The sequence below is a fragment of the Capricornis sumatraensis genome, chromosome 2 (genome assembly GCF_032405125.1).
Source record: "Capricornis sumatraensis isolate serow.1 chromosome 2, serow.2, whole genome shotgun sequence".
Lineage (NCBI taxonomy): Eukaryota > Metazoa > Chordata > Mammalia > Artiodactyla > Bovidae > Capricornis > Capricornis sumatraensis.
Genome location: NC_091070.1, coordinates 76,519,081 through 76,536,479, shown reverse-complemented (window position 1 = coordinate 76,536,479; position 17,399 = coordinate 76,519,081). Strand labels below are relative to the sequence as shown.

General features: G+C 53.3%; 2 protein-coding genes across 3 annotated transcripts; one reads left to right on the top strand and one right to left on the bottom strand.

Moving 5' to 3' along the window:
- Nucleotides 1-4,302: 4,302 nt before the first annotated feature.
- On the bottom strand, nt 4,303-6,353 carry TMEM253 (transmembrane protein 253). 2 transcript variants are annotated; one of them, XM_068966617.1, is made up of 6 exons: nt 6,252-6,353; nt 5,755-5,865; nt 5,614-5,670; nt 5,214-5,324; nt 4,952-5,098; nt 4,303-4,383 (listed from the first exon to the last, which is right to left on the bottom strand). In XM_068966617.1, exons 1-6 carry the CDS (start codon nt 6,351-6,353, stop codon nt 4,303-4,305), a joined length of 609 nt encoding a protein of 202 aa, XP_068822718.1. The 2 variants fall into 2 exon arrangements, with proteins under 2 accessions (XP_068822718.1, XP_068822719.1); XM_068966618.1 differs by lacking the exon at nt 5,755-5,865.
- A 2,776-nt stretch (nt 6,354-9,129) lies between these two features.
- ZNF219 (zinc finger protein 219) lies at nt 9,130-17,156 on the top strand. The gene is made up of 5 exons (XM_068965398.1): nt 9,130-9,146; nt 13,828-13,916; nt 14,200-15,607; nt 15,912-16,043; nt 16,258-17,156. Exons 2-5 carry the CDS (start codon nt 13,911-13,913, stop codon nt 16,860-16,862), a joined length of 2,151 nt encoding a protein of 716 aa, XP_068821499.1. The 5' UTR covers nt 9,130-9,146; nt 13,828-13,910; the 3' UTR covers nt 16,863-17,156.
- The last annotated feature ends 243 nt before the right edge of the window (nt 17,157-17,399 follow it).

Genomic DNA, 17,399 nt, shown 5'->3' with positions numbered 1-17,399 from the left:
TTGGAGTACAGAATGAAGCAGGGCAAAGGCTAATAGAGCTTTGCCAAGAGAGTGCACTGGTCATAACAAACACCCTCTTCCAACAACACAAGAGAAGACTCTACACATGGACATCACCAGATGGTCAACACTGAAATCAGTCTGATTATATTCTTTGGAGCCAAAGATGGAGAAGCTCTATACAGTCAACAAAAACAAGACCAGGAGCTGACTGTGGCTCAGATCATGAACTCCTTATTGCCAAATTCAGACTTAAATTGAAGAAAGTAGGGAAAACCACTAGACCATTCAGGTATGACCTAAATCAAATCCTTTATGATTATTCAGTGGAAGTGAGAAATAGATTTAAGGGCCTAGATCTGATAGACAGAGTGCCTGATGAACTATGGATGGAGGTTCATGACATTGTACAGAAGACAGGGATTAAGACCATCCCCATGGAAAAGAAATGCAAAAAAGCAAAATGGCTGTCTGGGGAGGCCTTACAAATAGCTGTGAAAAGAAGAGAAGCGAAAAGCAAAGGAGAAAAGGAAAGATATAAGCATCTGATGCAGAGTTCCAAAGAATAGCAAGAAGAGATAAGAAAGCCTTCCTCAGCAATCAATGCAAAGAAACAGAGGAAAAGAACAGAATGGGAAAGACTAGCGATCTCTTCAAGAAAATTAGAGATACCAAGGGATCATTTCAGGCAAAGATGGGCTTGATAAAGGACAGAAATGGTATGGACCTAACAGCAGCAGAAGATATTAAGAAGTGGCAAGAATACACAGTAGAACTGTACAAAATGTGATCACTCACCTAAAGTCAGACATCTTGGAATGTGAAATCAAGTGGGCCTTAGAAAGCATCATTATGAACAAAGCTAGTGGAGGTGATGGAATTCCAGTGGAGCTATTTCAAATCCTGAAAGATGATGCTATGAAAGTGCTGTACTCAAGATGCCAGCAAATTTGGAAAACTCAGCACTGGCCACAAGACTGGAAAAGGTCAGTTTTCATTCCAATCCCAAACAAAGGGAATGCCAAAGAATGCTCAAACCACCACACAATTGCACTCATCTCACACACTAGTAGAGTAATGCTCAAAATTCTCCAAGCCAGGCTTCAGCAATACGTGAACCGTGAACTTCCTGATGTTCAAGCTGGTTTTAGAAAAGGCAGAGGAACCAGAGATCAAATTGCCAACATCCGCTGGATCATGGAAAAAGCAAGAGAGTTCCAGAAAAACATCTATTTCTGCTTTATTGACTATGCCAAAGCCTTTGACTGTGTGGATCACAATAAACTGTGGAAAATTCTGAGAGAGATGGGAATACCAGACCACCTGACCTGCCTCTTGAGAAACCTATATGCAGGTCAGGAAGCAACAGTTAGAACTGGACATGGAACAACAGACTGGTTCCAAATAGGAAAAGGAGTGCGTCAAGGCTGTATATTGTCACCCTGCTTATTTAACTTCTATGCAGAGTACATCATGAGAAACGCTGGGCTGGAAGAAGCACAAGCTGGAATCAAGATTGCCGGGAGAAATATCAATAACCTCAGATATGCAGATGACATCACCCCTATGGCAGAAAGTGAAGAGGAACTAAAAAGCCTCTTGATGAGAATGAAAGAGGAGAGTGCAAAAGTTGGCTTAAAGATCAATATCCAGAAAACAAAGATCATGGCATCTGGTCCCATCACTTCATGGCAAATAGATGGGGAAACAGTGGAAACAGTGTCAGACTTTATTTTTTGGGCTCCAAAATCACTGCAGATGGTGATTGCAGCCATGAAATTAAAAGACGCTTACTCCTTGGAAGGAAAGTTATGACCAACCTAGATAGCATATTAAAAAGCAGAGACATTAGTTTGTCGACTAAGGTCCATCTAGTCAAGGCTATGGTTTTTCCTGTGGTCATGTATGAATGTGAGAGTTGGACTGTGAAGAAAGCTGAGTGCCGAAGAACTGATGCTTTTGAACTGTGGTGTTGGAGAAGACTCTTGAAGAGTCCCTTGGACTGCAAGGAGATCCAACCAGTCCATCCTGAAGGAGATCAGCCCTGGGATTTCTTTGGAAGGACTGATGCTGAAGCTGAAACTCCAATACTTCAGCCACCTCATGCGACGAGTTGACTCACTGGAAAAGCCCCTGATGCTGGGAGGGATTGGGGGCAGGAGGAGAAGGGGACGACAGAAGATGAGATGGCTGGATGGCATCACCGACTCGATGGACATGAGTTTGGGTAAACTCCGGGAGTTGGTGATGGACAGGGAGGCCTGGAGTGCTTCGATTCATGGGGTCGAAGAGAGTCTGACACGACTGAGCAACTGAACTGAACTGAACTGACATGGTAGTCTCTCATAATGGTGGTGGTCTATGGACTTGGGTACCTGAATAATTTGCAAAGAGCAGAGCACCCTGCCAGAGAGTAAACCTTTGTGGGTTTAGGCCATTGAGATTTTGGCATTGTTACCACAGCACAACCTAGCCTAACCTGATACAAGGTTTATCTGCATCGTAAACTTTTCCAAGAACTAAAATGCAATTCCTGGATATCTGATCATATCATAAAACTTGTTGCTCCTATGTGGAAGCCAGTTAAGAATGAATTGTTGACTTTTATCCCTAACTTCTTCAGCTACCACCACCTTCTGATTTTGAGGAAAATTATTGTGAGTGCTTCACAGATGAGCTCTCCATTATTCTGGCATTTAGACTGGGGGAGTGGGGGAGATTTTGTTTCCTCATTCCACAGCCTAATCCCAGAACTGCCCCCACCCACTAATACTCACACAATCTTGTCATAGGGCAACTATTACCACTCCCAAGGTGTCACAAACAGCGGGCTCCACTGCAATGTCAGGGCAATGCAGCCAGGCTGCGCTCTTTCCTCACTGGTGCCTGGGCTTGGTTAAGTCTGGAGAAGCAGCCTTCTCAAGTGGGAACAAAAATGAGTGTGAGGCGCACACCCATCCCGGCACTATGTGAATTTGGGGTGAGTTTTCTTAGTATTGCAGTTCTGGTCAATTTCTAGTTTCTCTAGCGGCTAGCAAGCTGTCGGGTTGGTGCTACTGGGTGCCCTCGTTTTCCTGGGCTTTTCTCAAGCCCACCTGAACTTGCCATTTTTGCACAATTGCAAAGATCATAAACGGTGGGGGTTGAGCACAACCAGAGCTTCTGCAAGCGCGCCGCAGCTGCGATCAAAGGTCGGCAGGGCTGCCGAGAGGCTGAGCCTGCGCAGTATCTCTCCCGCCTTGGAAAGGGTGGTTGCAACGCGGGATCGTTACACCGGCTAGCTCACAAGAGGCGGGAAAACCTTAGCTTGGGTCGCCGTGTCCCTCCCTCTTCCTGCCCTGTCCACCCCGTCTGCCCAGCCAGTCCGTCCTCCTCAGGCGCCTAGGCCCCGGGGGAGGGAGATGAGAAGGGCCCTGGGCTTCTGACTCATCATCTCCAACCCCTTTCTCGCGCGCGCTCCAAGTCTCAGGACTTTGGACCTGGGGACTGTGGGAGGGGGCACGGCGACAGCATCTGGGAAACCCCAGCTCTGCCGAGGGGCAGCCCTCAACCCCAGCCGGTCTCCGAAGCTACCAGATGGAGGAATATAGAACCCCAGTCAGTTCTCAGTTACCGAGGTTGGGGTGGTGGCGCCCCCGCGTAAAACTGCCCCCCCGGCTCCTCCCTGCACGCGGGGCCAGTGGTCGCGTCCGAGGAAACGCTCGTCTAGGCCCAGATTTCCAGCGCCTCGAGTCACTCAGCAGATGCACAGCGCCCCCACCACAGAAGGGAAGGCTCTTTATTTCCCAGCAGGCCACGGGGCGGCGAGGCATCCTGGGATTTGTAGTTTCCGCTAGAGTAGAAAGGCACCAGATCGAAGTGAGACAACGGAAGCACCAGTGGTGAATGAATCTCAGAGAGTGGGCGTGTACGGGAACCCGGGTTTGGAGTGAATGGGATTGTGAAAGGTGGAAATCTTGGAAACAGTGAGATGAGGCAGATGTGAAGCTGGGGAGGCAGTGGGTAAGAATGGAAGGGAGGAAATGGATCTAACTGAAAGTTTAAGGATGTCTTATCTTGCAGGCAGTCAGATTCTCAGGGCTGTGAGGTGATGGCAGACTCACTCTAGGTGTTGCTTTCCCCAGCAGGGAAGGGTAAAGCAAGGGGCCTAGTCAGAGGGAAAATTGAAGGCACTCCACAAGACTTCATGTATGTCTCGGGGGACTCCATCTAGCTTGAGTTCAGGGGGATGTGGTGCAGGAGAGTCTGGAGAATGTTCCCATCGGATAGGAGGGCAGCACATGTCTGCTTCCACTTGCCAGCTCACTCATTTGTTCTCTTTGCTGTGCTAGCCACTGTGGGACCAGTCTCCAACTCAGGAACTTCCTCCAACTCTGAGAGGCCCTGAAAACCAGACAGTTGTGAGGTGAGCAAACATCAAGGGTGAGAAAGGAGGAATCCCAGAGAGATGCAGCTTCCTCCTCTCCCATTTTTTCCCTCATGTTCACATAGTCCTTCCAATATTTAGTCACATTCCTAATGCTCTCCCACATTTCTAGCCGCAACCATTTAGATACTCAGTTTCCTGTTACCCATCACTAGGAGAAAGGGAAAGTGAAGTCGCTCAGTCGTGTTCGATGCTTTGTGGACCCCATGGACTGTAGCCTACCGGGCTCCTCAGTCCATGGAATTTTCCAGGCAAGAGTACTGGAGTGGGTTGCCATTTCCTTCTCCAGGAGATCTTCCCAACCCAGGGATCGAACCCAGGTCTCCCGCACTGCAGGCAAACGCTTTACCATCTGAGTCTCCTAGCCATCACTAGGAGAGACATGTCCAAAGCCAGAAAACTAATAAGTTTCAGTTTAACAACCCCTCCTGCCCCACCACATTATTCTCCCTTAAGTACCATTGACCAGAATAGCCAGTGAAAAAATAAGTTTCTAGCTCTCTGCTTCCTCCCAGCCCTCAATACCTCCTGTAGCTCCTGGTAGCGAAGACTCTGGCTTCTGCAGCATCTTGGCTTCCTCTGGCTCAGCAGGAACAGGGAGTATGTTGAGACCAGCACTCCCCCTAGGGTGAAGGCCTCAGCGCTGAGCTCCAGCACCAACAAGCCAGCTAGCTGTAGGTAGATGGGGCTGAGGGTGTGCCGCAGGGGACCCTGCACCTATCTGCCCTTGTCCTTTCCCCTCCTCTTGCCTCCGCATCCTCCCACATTCTCCTTTATTCACTTGTACCTCGGAGGGGATGGTTCGGGCAGACATCAAGGCTGTCTTCATCACCTCGACCACCAATGCGATGAAGCCCGAGATCAGAGTAAAGGTGTTGAATATCATCATGGCGCGCACCTGCCAGTGAGCCAGTTGAGTCCTGCCAGCCTAGGGAACTCATTGGAACCTCAAGCCCCACCTGTAGCCTAGCTGAAAACAAAACTCAGCTCCTATTCCTCCACCTCCAAACAAGACCATCAGCCCTTTAACTTTCTTATTTTACCCCCTCAGGGTTTTAGGCCAGTCATGGGCAGAGAGCTGACATAATTAGTCAACAGTTAGAAATTCACTTCCTAGACTGAGATGTGCATGTGTGTATGTGTTTCAGGGGGTGGGAGAATAGTACTACATTCTTTTCCCCTCTCACCTTCCAGAGACGGGGTGCTCTGCGCAGCTCAAGAGTAACAATCCCAGTGAGGAAACCCTGAATGATGAGAAAGGCAAGTGGTGAGGTCTGGCTTGTTAGAGAGGGGCCCTTCCTTCTACCCTCCCACGTGGTAGTTCTTACCAGTATGCCAGGCCCAAGTGGCAGTGCTGTGGTCATGTGACAAGCAGAGTTCAGGCAGGCTACTGAGACAGCAAAGGGCACCACAGCCACTGCCAGCCATAGCTGGCTCACCTGGAGGCCAGATGCAGTGTAGTTGAAGGGAAACTGTCAGGAACTCCCTTCCTCCCAATCTTTGCCTCGTACATAGATCAGCAATTGGGAAGAATGCATAGTGCCAGAGAGTAGTCAACCAAGGGCCATAAGGAGAAGGAGATATCATTTAATTTTTTCCTGCCTCATGCTGTAGTTCAGTTACTTACCTGTGTGTTTTCCCCATATGGAGAATCTACTTGGAGATTAAGAGTCTTGCCTTGTTTATTCAATATTTCCTCCACCCTCCTCCCACTCAGCCTAGCATAGTTTCAGGCACGTGATAAGTGCTTACAAAACATGTGTAGAACTGAATTGGGGGTACAAGTGAACATGCTGAAGGTCGGGGTGGGGCAGCTTGGCCTCACCGCCAGCACCAGGAGGCGCCCACTCTGCCTGTGCCTGGCCCAGCGCTGTAGCTTTTCCAGACGAAGGCTAGGTCTCTCTTGCTGACCAGCTCTGTCCTCCATGGCTCCCTTGACCACTAGAGCTCCGTGATTTCTAGCCTGGGAAAAATGCAGTATGACACCCATCAGAAGACAGGACATCCAGCAACATCTCTTTCAGCTGCCCCTCTGCCTGCTTTCAGTATCCAGGAAGTTAAGACTTAGGGTCCTTACACCTACCTAGTCTGAAGCAGCTGCTCCAAAGGGATGGGTCCCAATCGGGCCTGGAGTTCCTGGCGGGGCCCCTGGTAGCTCAGAGCGGATGACAAACTTGTCCTGGCAGAGACAGGCTATCAAGGCTGAGGTGTGGTGGGGCAAAGGTCCCTATGAGGGCCTATGGATCCAGGGAGTGGCGGTGGGTAGACACTAGCCTCAGTTCACTCTACAAGACACCTTGCCCTATCTCATTCTGTTCCCATTTCCTGTTGACCCCGTCTCTGATCACTCACCTTATCCACATGGATACTATCACCTTGGGCTCCAATGTCCCATTTCCACCTAATCTTTTTCCTGTTTTAGGGGGCTTCCTCCTTAAATTACTTGTCATTCTGTAGGGAAATCCCACCTCACTCTCTGAATTAGTCCCATCATTACCACTTGAAGATTTGTCCCAAGACCAGCTAAGACCTAGCTTCTTATCTCTCACTTTCTGGACAATTTCTCCTCTCTCATTCCTTTCTTGAAGGATTTACTCTGGATTGGGCACTGACTAAGTGGATGGAGAGCTCTATTTATAGTAGGGATTGTTTTTGACTCAGTGATAACCTGTAGTTAGACATGTTAGAAGACTGGTCCTTAAATGGTCAGTCTTGGAAAGGACACTATTGCAACAATTAATATTTTTGAGGGACAGAAGTTGCCTTGCAGCCAGGCAAGCTCTGACACCTTCCCAGCTGTGTGGCCTTGGATACATTATTCTACCAATTTGAACCTCAGTTTGTTGAAACTGAGTGATTAAAAGGGGGACAGTAATATGACTGGGAAGGGTTGTTGACTCAGGGTGGGTACATAATAACCATTAATGATGCTGATTAGTTTATACTGATATACCTGATGCCATTACAGCACTTATTCAGAAGCTAAGCTGGGGTCATTTATTTCTACACACCAGGGAGGCCTGGTGTGCTGCAGTTCCTGGGGTCGCAAAGAGTCAGATATGACTTAGCTACTGAACAGCAAATAAAGAAGCAGTATCACCTGGGCCCAAATATATATTCTGTAGATCAAAAGTAGGAAAAGCCCACCTTGGTGCAAGCCTGACTTTTGCAGGCAACCAGATTTATGTTCAAATCCCAGATCAACCCAGGTGACCTTGGGCAAGTTACTTAATCTCTGTTCTCTTATCATTAAAGGCAAATTAATACCAATCTCAAGGGGTTGCTTTAAGTATTAAAAGAGAAAATGCATATGAACCCATTCAGTTCAGCACCTGGCACCTACACGCTCAATAAATGTGAGTCGCTATTATTAATTGATGACAGAAGACTGAGCCAGAAGACCCCAGGAGTCAGAACTAGGAGGCAGGGTCGTGGGAGGCAAGTGGCCTTCTATGTGAGCCACTTTTGCCCTGTTCAGTGCTGCGCCAACTCACTGAAACACTGTGCCCCCTCTTCTTTACTGGGCAATGAGAATCATATTTAAAGGGATCTTGAGAACTGTTCTGTCTACTCTCTCCTCTATCCTTAACGTATATTAATTTTATTTTGTGGCGATGGCCTGACAGAATGTGAGATGTTGGGCTTGCACTGAGTATCCCATAACTGGTAGGCCAGTGGAAAGAGTCTAGCCTCATTTTCCTTACCTGTAAATGCAGACTAATTATAGAAGTGTTATTGGAAGGATTGTATACTATTAAATATGTGATCAGGCATTCAGTGAAATATTGATCAAATCTAAGTGTCCAGTTTACAAACTTGTAGTCCCTGTCTAGACTACAATCTCCTCGAGGGAGAGTACCACATTCCCCTACTGTGTTCATCCCCCACGGCCCTGAGCATAGTGCTTGGTACTTAGTAAGCACTCAGTAAATATTTGTTGTATTGAAGAGCCATTAAAGTAACTTAAGGAATGGAAAAATAGAACTCGAGAGGAAGGAGCAGGAATTGTTTATCGAGAACAGAAAGGACCGAACAGTAACTTTAATGTTTCTTACACGGCCGACATTAACTATCTCTACAATCGCCCCTCCTCCTCCCCCAAAAGAGAGACAGAAATTGTAAGGGAGAGGCTTTGAGATAAAACCCCAGGAAGAACTTCCCGAGTCTGTGCATGTTGGGGCAGAAAGAGCGGCAGAGCCAGCTCCTTCCCTGGTATGTCCGGGTTTAGGGTGGGAGGGGCAGTCCTGCTTGGAGGCTGGGGGAAGGACGAGATGACCTTTCAAAATCTCTTCCAGTCTCCTGTTGGAATCATCCGTGCGCCCCACCCCCGTTCCCCCCCTCCTCCGACAGCGCCCCCAGTCTCCAAACGGCCCGCACCCCGCCCCTGGCGGCCGCCTCTCGTGGCTCCCGGGGTCCCCTGCTCCCTGTCCCCGGAGCCGGAGCCCCGCTCCCGCTCCCGCTCCCGCTCCCGTGCGGCTCCCAGCCCCGCCGCGCCGCCCCCCGCATGCTAATGGCCGGGCCGCCTCCCGCCGCACACAATGCGGGCCGGGGCCGGGGGCGGGGGACCGGGGAGGGGGCGGGGGCCGGGCCGGGGGCGGGGGGGCCGGGGCCCGGCGCATCTCCCCCGGCCCCACGTAACGCTGACGCCCGCGCCGCCGGCCCGCCGCCCGCCGCCGCCGCCGCCGCCGCCGCCCGCTCCGCCGCCGCCCGCCCGGGGCTCGTGAGTAGCCGCTCCCCCCACTCCCGGCCCCCCCTCAGCCACCCGGCCCCCGCCCCCGGCCCCCGCCCCCCCTCCGGAGGGGGGGGCCCCCGCTACGCGCGCCCGGCTCGGAGCAGGTGCAGGGGGCGGGGGCGGGGGAGGGGCGCCGGCTCGGCCCCAAGCAAACTTCGCCCAGAGCTCCTGGGGGGGCGGGGTGGGGGCGGCGGCCACGGAAGCCTGAGAGCTAGGGGGGCCTCGAAGGAGGGGGGGCAGGTGGGGGAGTCGGGAAAGCGGACACCAAAGGGGAAAGGCCAGCGGGGGTGGGGGGGCGGTCGTCTTTGTAGGGGCCCGAAGGCAGGGCGCGAGGGGCCTGGGGGTGCCGGGCAGCCGAACTGGGAACCAGAGTGGATGAGTGCCCCCCGGCCCAGGTAGGGCTGATGGAGGAGGAGGGGGAAGGGACCCAAACTCTCCGGGAGCGGGGGATGGGGGAGGGGAGAGGATGGGGGGGGTGCTTCCCTCTCTGCGTCCCAAACAAAGTGTCACAAAGAGCTCGGCCGGCGGCAGCGGCGGAGGCGGCTGCAACTCAGCTTTTGTTCTCCGGGCCCGGGTAGCTGAGCCTTGGCCTCCCAGTCTCCTAACCCTGTCCCCCATCATCCTTCTGGTTTATCTTCCCCGGGAGGGGCCCAGGGTGCTGCTAGAAGAACCTCTTGTGCAAGATCAAAGGTCTTGCCCTACTTGCCAACCTACTCCTGGGAGGGAGATTTTCCCAGAGGCTTTCCTACCCACTCCCCACCCCCTTATCTGAGAACTGAGGTTCATATGGGTGCTGAGACCCTGACCTTTCTAGGGTCAGCTCCAGCTAAGGGGGCTTAGGGCTGGCTGCATGCCCTTCCCCCAGATCCAGGTCCTTCGCAACTTTCAGAAGAGGGGTCAACTTGGGACATGCCTCTGGGATAAGATTCACTATGGTGGGGTGGCTGTAGGTGAGCAGGTGTACTTCCCTCTCACCTCCTGCTGTCCATTTGAAACCCACAAATGAGGTCTATAACCCCCACTCAGGGTAGTGAGGATGGAAGGAAGCAGGCTTTACCAAGAACTCAGTCTAAAAGGTGGGCAGGCTGTGCTATGAGGTCAGTTTTTGGGGAGCCACCTGAGCAGTGCAGTTCAGAGGACCATGGAAAGGAGGCCATAAAAGTGAACTAGTGGCATGTCCATGTGATAAAGGTGGTCTTGACTCTAGACCACCTAAGGACTTCCCTTTCAACTCCATCTAGTACAGCATTAATCATAGTTGTTAGAGGACTTGGAGGGCGTAAACATTCTCAGAGGGAAAAACATCAAGTGTAGAGATGACTGGAGACAGAGATCTAGTCGCTGTCCTGCAGGCCCTATACTTCAAGTCCTGACCATTGCCCCTTACACTTTGACCCTAAAAGCTTTGGAAACACAAAGTTTGAGAGAGAATCTTCATGGTCCTCCAGACAGCAGATGCATCTATGTACTTGTCCCTGTTGTTTCTAAGAGTCTTCTCACCAACCCTTGATGGTCCACACCCCCTTTCCCACCAGGTCTCCTAGCACATAAAAGGAATTGGCCTATTGCTTTGGAAAGATTTTGGATCCCTATCCCTGGCCCTACATCCCTGTAGAACCCAAATAAGGGCAAAATAACCCTTGATTCCCACTGAGGGTGGGAAGTAGGTCAGTGCTACTGCCTGGCTAAGTCTTGTGGTTGGTGTTTAGGGCCTGACTATAGAAAACTCTGATTATTGCCCACGGGCAATGCATGCATGATCTGGGTTCCAGGTCATTTCATAAAATCTGGGGCTCTGGGGCTCTGTCAGTGCTTTCTCCGACTGAGAAAAACTTGTGGGATCAGGTTCTTGGGACCTCTTTGGTGAGGAGATGATTCTGGAGATCCTGACTGAGCCTAGGAGGTTCTCTCAGTGGGTTTTGTTGATTTGAGGCTACCCTCTGGGGAAACTTTCCCTGCTGGGAATTCAGCTTCACTTTGAGCCTTCTTGTATATCACTGCATTTCCGTCCTGGAAAACTGCTATGTGCAAAGCAGTGCTTTTGTTTTGTTTTGGGGAGGAAGCTTTGCCCAATTCCTACTCTACTTGCTTTGGTATGAGATCAGCCTCCCAGGAGGTTATTTTGTTTACTATCCTATAAGCGGTTTTAAGGGCCCTAGAATCTTCTCAGAATCAGGGTATCTGCCCGTAGGTTAGTCAGCTATGACCATGCAGTATTCCCAGCCTCCTCCCCCTCCTCCCCCACCATCTGCTTCCTCTGAATATACCAGATTGGCTGTACACCAGGATGTTCCGGGAATCCCCAGGAGAGCAACAGAATGTGATGGACCCAAATATGATGCCTCAGTAACTCATTCCAGGATGTACAAACTGTAACTGTCAGAACACTCCTTATAGCTAATTAAAATTCTTCTAGTTACATCTATTTTCTGTTACATCTGTCTATTTTCAGTGACATCCAAAAGGCCAAAATAATCCCTCTGGTACCACTGGTTTTTTTTTCCCCCTCTATGGTTTCCAGATAAGAATTTTTAAAAATCCTCTGGCTTGTTGCCTTATGTGAGGTGCTAAAATGGCAAATATGGCCCCTCTAGCACTTCATTGCTCTATGGTATGGAGGTGGCCAAAGAGGCTCCTCTGGTAGCCCACTGCACTCTCCATGGTACTGAAGGAATGACCATTTGTTTCAACATCTCTCTGGGGTCCAGAAGAGTCCTATGACTCAGAACCACAAAACTTTTGAACTGGAGGGGACCCTCAGTATAAATTAGTCTAATCCCCTTATTTTACAGATGAGTAAACTGGGAAGTTAAGTGATTTACTGAAGGTTGCAGGGCTATTAATGATCTGACTGGGCCCACAATAGTCTTGTACCCCGCAGTCCTACACTAATTCATCTTTCATTATATTAGTGAACTCAACAAGGCTCTTGGTCTCAGGAAAGGGGCTTATTTGGAGGATCCAGAAGATGAGAGTGGATACCTTAATTTGAAGCTGCAGAAATAAAGATATTAAAAGTTGTGGTGGAGGTTGTTTAGTGACCTTGGACAAAGACATTTTGTTAATTAATTTCCTGTTAATAAAATTCCCATCACCCAGATTCCACATGTAACAGGTACCTGACCCTTCATGGAATCTTGTCCCATCTACTAAACATCAAAAATTAAAGCATCCTTGGGTCTCCAGAGCCTTTTTTCTTTGCAGGGCTGACCCTAGCTCAGTTCTCTACTGTTAAAATTCCTTAAGCAAAATATTGCTGAATCCTTTTCTTTCTCAGTAACCTATTTCAGTTTCACAATGCCTATTGTAAGGAGGTTCTTTATACCTCAAACATTCTTTCTGTCTCAGGCCAAAAAAAAAAAAAAAAATCAGGTAAGGTCCACATTTGTCTAGCTTTGACCACATACAGTTCTTTATGTAAGCAGGATAGACTAGATGACTTCTGGTCATTCTCCTAGGCCTGTTTCCATGAATCTTAATTGTGGGGTTGCTTCTAAGTCCTAAAGCTAACCTTCTCTGCAGCTTAGAAGCAGGAGATCCTCGCCCCCCCCACCCCCCACCCCCAAGTCCTCTTCCTCTCAGTGCTCTTCTCCTTCCTCAGAACTGGAGCTCTGCACATCCCAGGCCCAGGGAATTTTAGCCTGGAGAATTTTAACCCTTTTCAGCTCAGAGCATGTGCTGAGCCCCTATCTGTGCAGATGGCCCAGCCCCGCCCCCCGTCCCTCACTCCAGCCTCTTGAGCTCAGAGCCAGTGTAATCCTCCTCTTGTGTGAGGGAGCCTCTCCCCTGCAGAGAGGAGGAAAGCCTGCCTCGGAACAGCCCTGGACAAAGGGGCTGAGATGCCCCATCAAACTGCAGGCTCCAAGGTTTGAAACGAGGGGATGAATTCTATCCGGTATTTGCAGTTTTTAACCCCTTCCCAAGGCCAGCAGCGCCCCTTAACTTCCACTCCTCCCCCAACTCTCTCTTCATTCCCTTTCCCTCTGGCTCTCTCCCCCTTCATGCCCCTCCCCCTCTGTCTGTCTCCAGACTCTGCTGCTGGGAGGTGTTTCTCTCCCATGCATGAATGAGTCTCTGTAATGAATGGAAATGAATGGATCAGGAATCCAGGCGGAGGGAGGAAGAATGAGGGGGAAAGACAGAAAGACAGGGTAAAGGCAGAGGAAGAACTGTGGAGCCTGGAAGAATGTTTGGCTGGCTGGTCAGTTAGGGGTCTGAGAGCAACTGGTCCCACTTGGATAGCTGAGGAGCATGGCAAGCCGACCCCACTTGCTTTTCCCACTGCACAGCCCAGTCTAAATGAGAGAAGAGTATACTGTGATGGTCTCTTCCACCACCAGGGTGGCAGAGACGTGGCGGGGGGGGGTGGGGGGGGCGTGGTGGTGGTGGTGGTGGTGGTGGTGATGGTTGTTCTGGATAAGGCATTTAAAATGAAAAATTTAGGGGGAAGAAATCTGGGTTATTAGGGAGCCTTGTGAACAAATAAAGTAGTACAAGTTTTGAAAACAGCAGCCTCCTCCTGTCTCAGGATGTAAGGGAGGAGAAGGGATAGATCCCAGGGTGCTAAGAGCTTGGGGCTCTCCGGAAGAGGCTGGGGTTAGGGGTGACTTTTTCCACTGCTGAAAATCAGGGCTCATCCTTTGCTCCAAATCTGTCTCTCTTGCTTTAGCTCTTCAGCACCTGTTGCCTTCACTAGCAGCTTTCCCCCCTCTTCCGTACACTCCTCAGAACCAAAGAATGTGAAGGGGGTCCATGGAGGTGAGTGAGGCTCTGGCCTGAACCTACAAGTACCTGAAACTATACTTCCTCCCCTCCCTACCTCTCTTTTGTCTCTCTGGCCTCCCATTATTATTTCCGTGGTCCCAAAAGCTCAGTTCCCATTCATCCCCCAACTTCCTCGAGGTTAGTGGGAGGGGCCCCCGGTGTTCTTGGTTCAGGCCCCGACCCACCCTCTCTTGGGTTCGTCTGGCTCTCCGTATCCATGTCTCCCCCACAGCTCTCCCTTCTCCACCCTTCGCTCTGTTCACATCTTTCTCCACAGGGCTCACGTCCCCGCGCCCCGGTCGGCCACCTAGCGCCGTCGCCCCCGGCTTTCGACGGCGAACTGGATCTGCAGCGCTACTCCAACGGGCCAGGCGTGAGCGCTGGGTCTTCAGGGATGGGAGCAGTGGGTTGGTCTGAGAGTCGCGCAGGCGAACGGCGCTTCCCCTGCCCTGTATGCGGGAAGCGCTTCCGCTTCAACTCCATCCTGGCTTTGCACCTGCGGGCGCACCCAGGCGCCCAGGCCTTCCAGTGCCCGCACTGTGGCCACCGTGCTGCGCAGCGTGCGCTGCTGCGCTCACACCTGCGCACGCACCAGCCCGAGCGCCCGCGAAGCCCCGCAGCGCGCCTGTTGCTGGAGTTGGAGGAGCGCGCTCTGCTGCGGGAGGCCCGGCTGGGGCGACCTCGAAGCTCAGGGGGCCTGCAGGCCACCCCTGCCACCGAGGGCCTGGCGCGACCCCAGGCTCCTTCGTCGTCCGCCTTCCGTTGCCCCTTCTGCAAAGGCAAATTTCGCACCGCGGCAGAGCGCGAACGCCACCTGCACATTCTGCACAGGCCCTGGAAGTGCGGCCTGTGCAGTTTCGGCTCCAGCCAGGAGGAGGAGCTGCTGCACCACAGCCTGACGGCCCACGGAGCTCCCGAGCGCCCCCTGGCGGCCACCTCGGCTGCGCCCCAGCCTCAACCTCCACCCCAGCCTGAACCTAGATCGGTCCCCGAGCCAGAGCCGGAGCCTGAAAGTGAGGCAACCCCCGCCCCCGCTCCTGCTGCTCCCGAGGAGCCCCCAGCGCCTCCAGAGTTCCGCTGTCAAGTGTGTGGCCAGAGCTTTACGCAGTCCTGGTTTCTCAAGGGTCACATGCGCAAGCACAAGGCCTCCTTCGATCATGCATGTCCTGTTTGTGGCCGCTGCTTCAAGGAGCCCTGGTTCCTAAAGAACCACATGAAAGTGCACGCCAGCAAGCTGGGCCCACTGCGTGCTCCGGGGCCTGGTTCCGGGCCTGCCCGGGCCCCCCAGCCTTCTGACCTGGGCCTACTTGCCTACGAGCCTCTGGGCCCTGCGCTCCTCTTGGCCCCAGCGCCCACCCCCGCTGAGCGCCGTGAGCCTCCGAGCCTCCTGGGCTACCTGAGCCTGCGAGCCGGCGAGGCGCGGCCCAATGGTGAGGGCGCTGAGCCTGGGGCTGGCCGCAGCTTTGGAAGCTTCCGCCCACTGCCCTCTGCTCTCCCAGCCCGGGCTCGCCGGCACCGCGCCGAGGAGCCAGACGAGGAAGAGGAGGTGGTGGAGGCAGAGGAAGAGACCTGGGCCCGGAGCAGGGCGGTGGGCCCTCTGGCTTCACTGCCCCCGCGCCCAGGTGAGGCCTCAGGGCACTCTGCGCCTGCCGCGGGGGCCCAGGCGAGGTCCACCGCCACGCAGGGTATGTAAGGATCTCCTCTAAGGTGTTCCACATTGTGGCCCACTCCGACGCCACCACTGCCCTCCTGCCTGCTCCTTTTAAAAAGGACCTGCCTCATTTCTCGGTTTTCCTCCTGTAGAGGCTTTACTACCCTTTGAGGGCACAATCCAACTCAGAGCAAGTCGAACCTCTCTGGTTCCCGCAAACATTTCGTTTCCTCCTAGGCTGGGAGGGGAAGCAGTCCTGTGGGTGGTATGGGGCCCACAGACCTAATAGAGTTAGGGCAACGGATCCCTCTGACTTTTTTTTAACGCGTGTATTGCAGAAGAGAATGGGCTGTTAGTTGGAGGGGCCCGGCCTGAAGGGGGCCGGGGGGCCACCGGCAAGGATTGCCCCTTTTGTGGAAAATCTTTCCGCTCAGCGCATCACCTCAAAGTGCACCTGCGAGTGCACACAGGTGAGGGGGCCAACCTCCGGGATGGGGAGGGGGCTGAGGCCAGGAAGCGGGGTGAGGGGTGCGGGTGAGAGCTACGAGAAACACCTCTTAATTAAAATCAGAAGGGTGGGTGAGGCAGTGTTTTTTTTCCTTGCCCAAAGCCTGTACATGGAGTGAAATGCGGGTAGGGGCGGACAGTGATCGTGACTGGCATTATCGCACCCCTCCTCTCCAGGCGAGCGCCCCTACAAGTGTCCACACTGCGACTACGCGGGCACCCAGTCCGGCTCACTCAAGTATCACCTGCAGCGCCACCACCGGGAGCAGAAGAGTGGAGCCGGCCCCGGGCCACCCCCAGAGCCGCCGCCCCCTTCCCAGCGGGGTTCGGTCCAGTCGTCCGGAGCCAAGGCGGCTCCGCAGCCTGCGACCTGGGTAGAGGGCAGAGCGAGCCCCCGGCCTCCCGCGAGTGGCGGCGCCCCGGGGTCCCGTCGGAAGCCTGCTAGCCCCGGGAGGACCCTGCGCAACGGGCGAGGCGGTGAGGCCGAGCCCCTGGACCTGTCCCTGCGGGCGGGGCCGGGAGGCGAGGCTGGGCCAGGGGGTGCCCTCCACCGATGCCTCTTCTGTCCCTTCGCCACTGGAGCCCCCGAGCTCATGGCCTTGCACCTCCAAGTGCACCACAGCCGCAGGGCTCGGGGCCGCAGGCCGCCCCAGGCCGATGCATCCCCGCCCTATGCCCGAGCACCATCAGGAGAGACCCCTCCCACTCCTCCGCAGGAAGGGGAGGAGGGCCCTGGGCTGTTGAGATCCGGAGAGGCTGGGCTAGGGGGCCAAGAAAGGTAGGGAGCCCTCTTAGGGGGCCGTTAGCTTAGTTTACCCCGCCGGAGCGGGGCAGCGGTAGAGGTAGTTGGGTAGAGCAGCCAGCAGGGGGCAGCGTGGGACCCATATCCCAGCCCCGGGCGGACCAGAGGTGGAGGGGCAGAGAGCGTGAGGAGGATGGGCGGGCGACACCCACCCAGCCCAGGGGAGAGTCACAGTGCCTTAGCAGTGGCAGGGGTGAGGATCAAAGAACGGGGTCCCAGGGCTGGCAGAGAGGACTGTTCCTGCTGAGGGGCAGCTCTGCCAGCCTTTGCTGGTCCATAGGCGTGAGAGTTTATTTTTGTACAATGGGTGGGGGTGGGGGGCACTGCACCCTTCTAGCCCCTTCAGGGGCCCTGTAGACGTCGCTATTTTTGGTACGATTCCTGTCATCCCTGTCGCAGAGTTGTGTCCCCAATAAACAGGTGTCTTGAGACACAGGGCACTGTGTCTGCCTGCCTATGTCCTGTCCTTGGGCCACTGCATCCAGAAAAGAGTCCTTTCTTCAGGCACTTTTTACCA

Bases quoted from the DNA above. Each gene is read 5' to 3' on its own strand.
- TMEM253 (XM_068966617.1), bottom strand. From the start codon at position 6,353: ATGGAGGACAGAGCTGGTCAGCAAGAGAGACCTAGCCTTCGTCTGGAA. The intron at 5,866-6,251 runs GTGAGGCCAAGC...TCTGGCCTCCAG, and splicing joins GGCGCCTCCTGGTGCTGGCG to GTGAGCCAGCTATGGCTGGC. The intron at 4,384-4,951 runs GTATTGAGGGCT...TCTGGTTTTCAG, and splicing joins GCTACCAGGAGCTACAGGAG to GGCCTCTCAGAGTTGGAGGA.
- ZNF219 (XM_068965398.1), top strand. The intron at 15,608-15,911 runs GTATGTAAGGAT...CGTGTATTGCAG, and splicing joins GAGGTCCACCGCCACGCAGG to AAGAGAATGGGCTGTTAGTT. The intron at 16,044-16,257 runs GTGAGGGGGCCA...CCTCCTCTCCAG, and splicing joins GCACCTGCGAGTGCACACAG to GCGAGCGCCCCTACAAGTGT.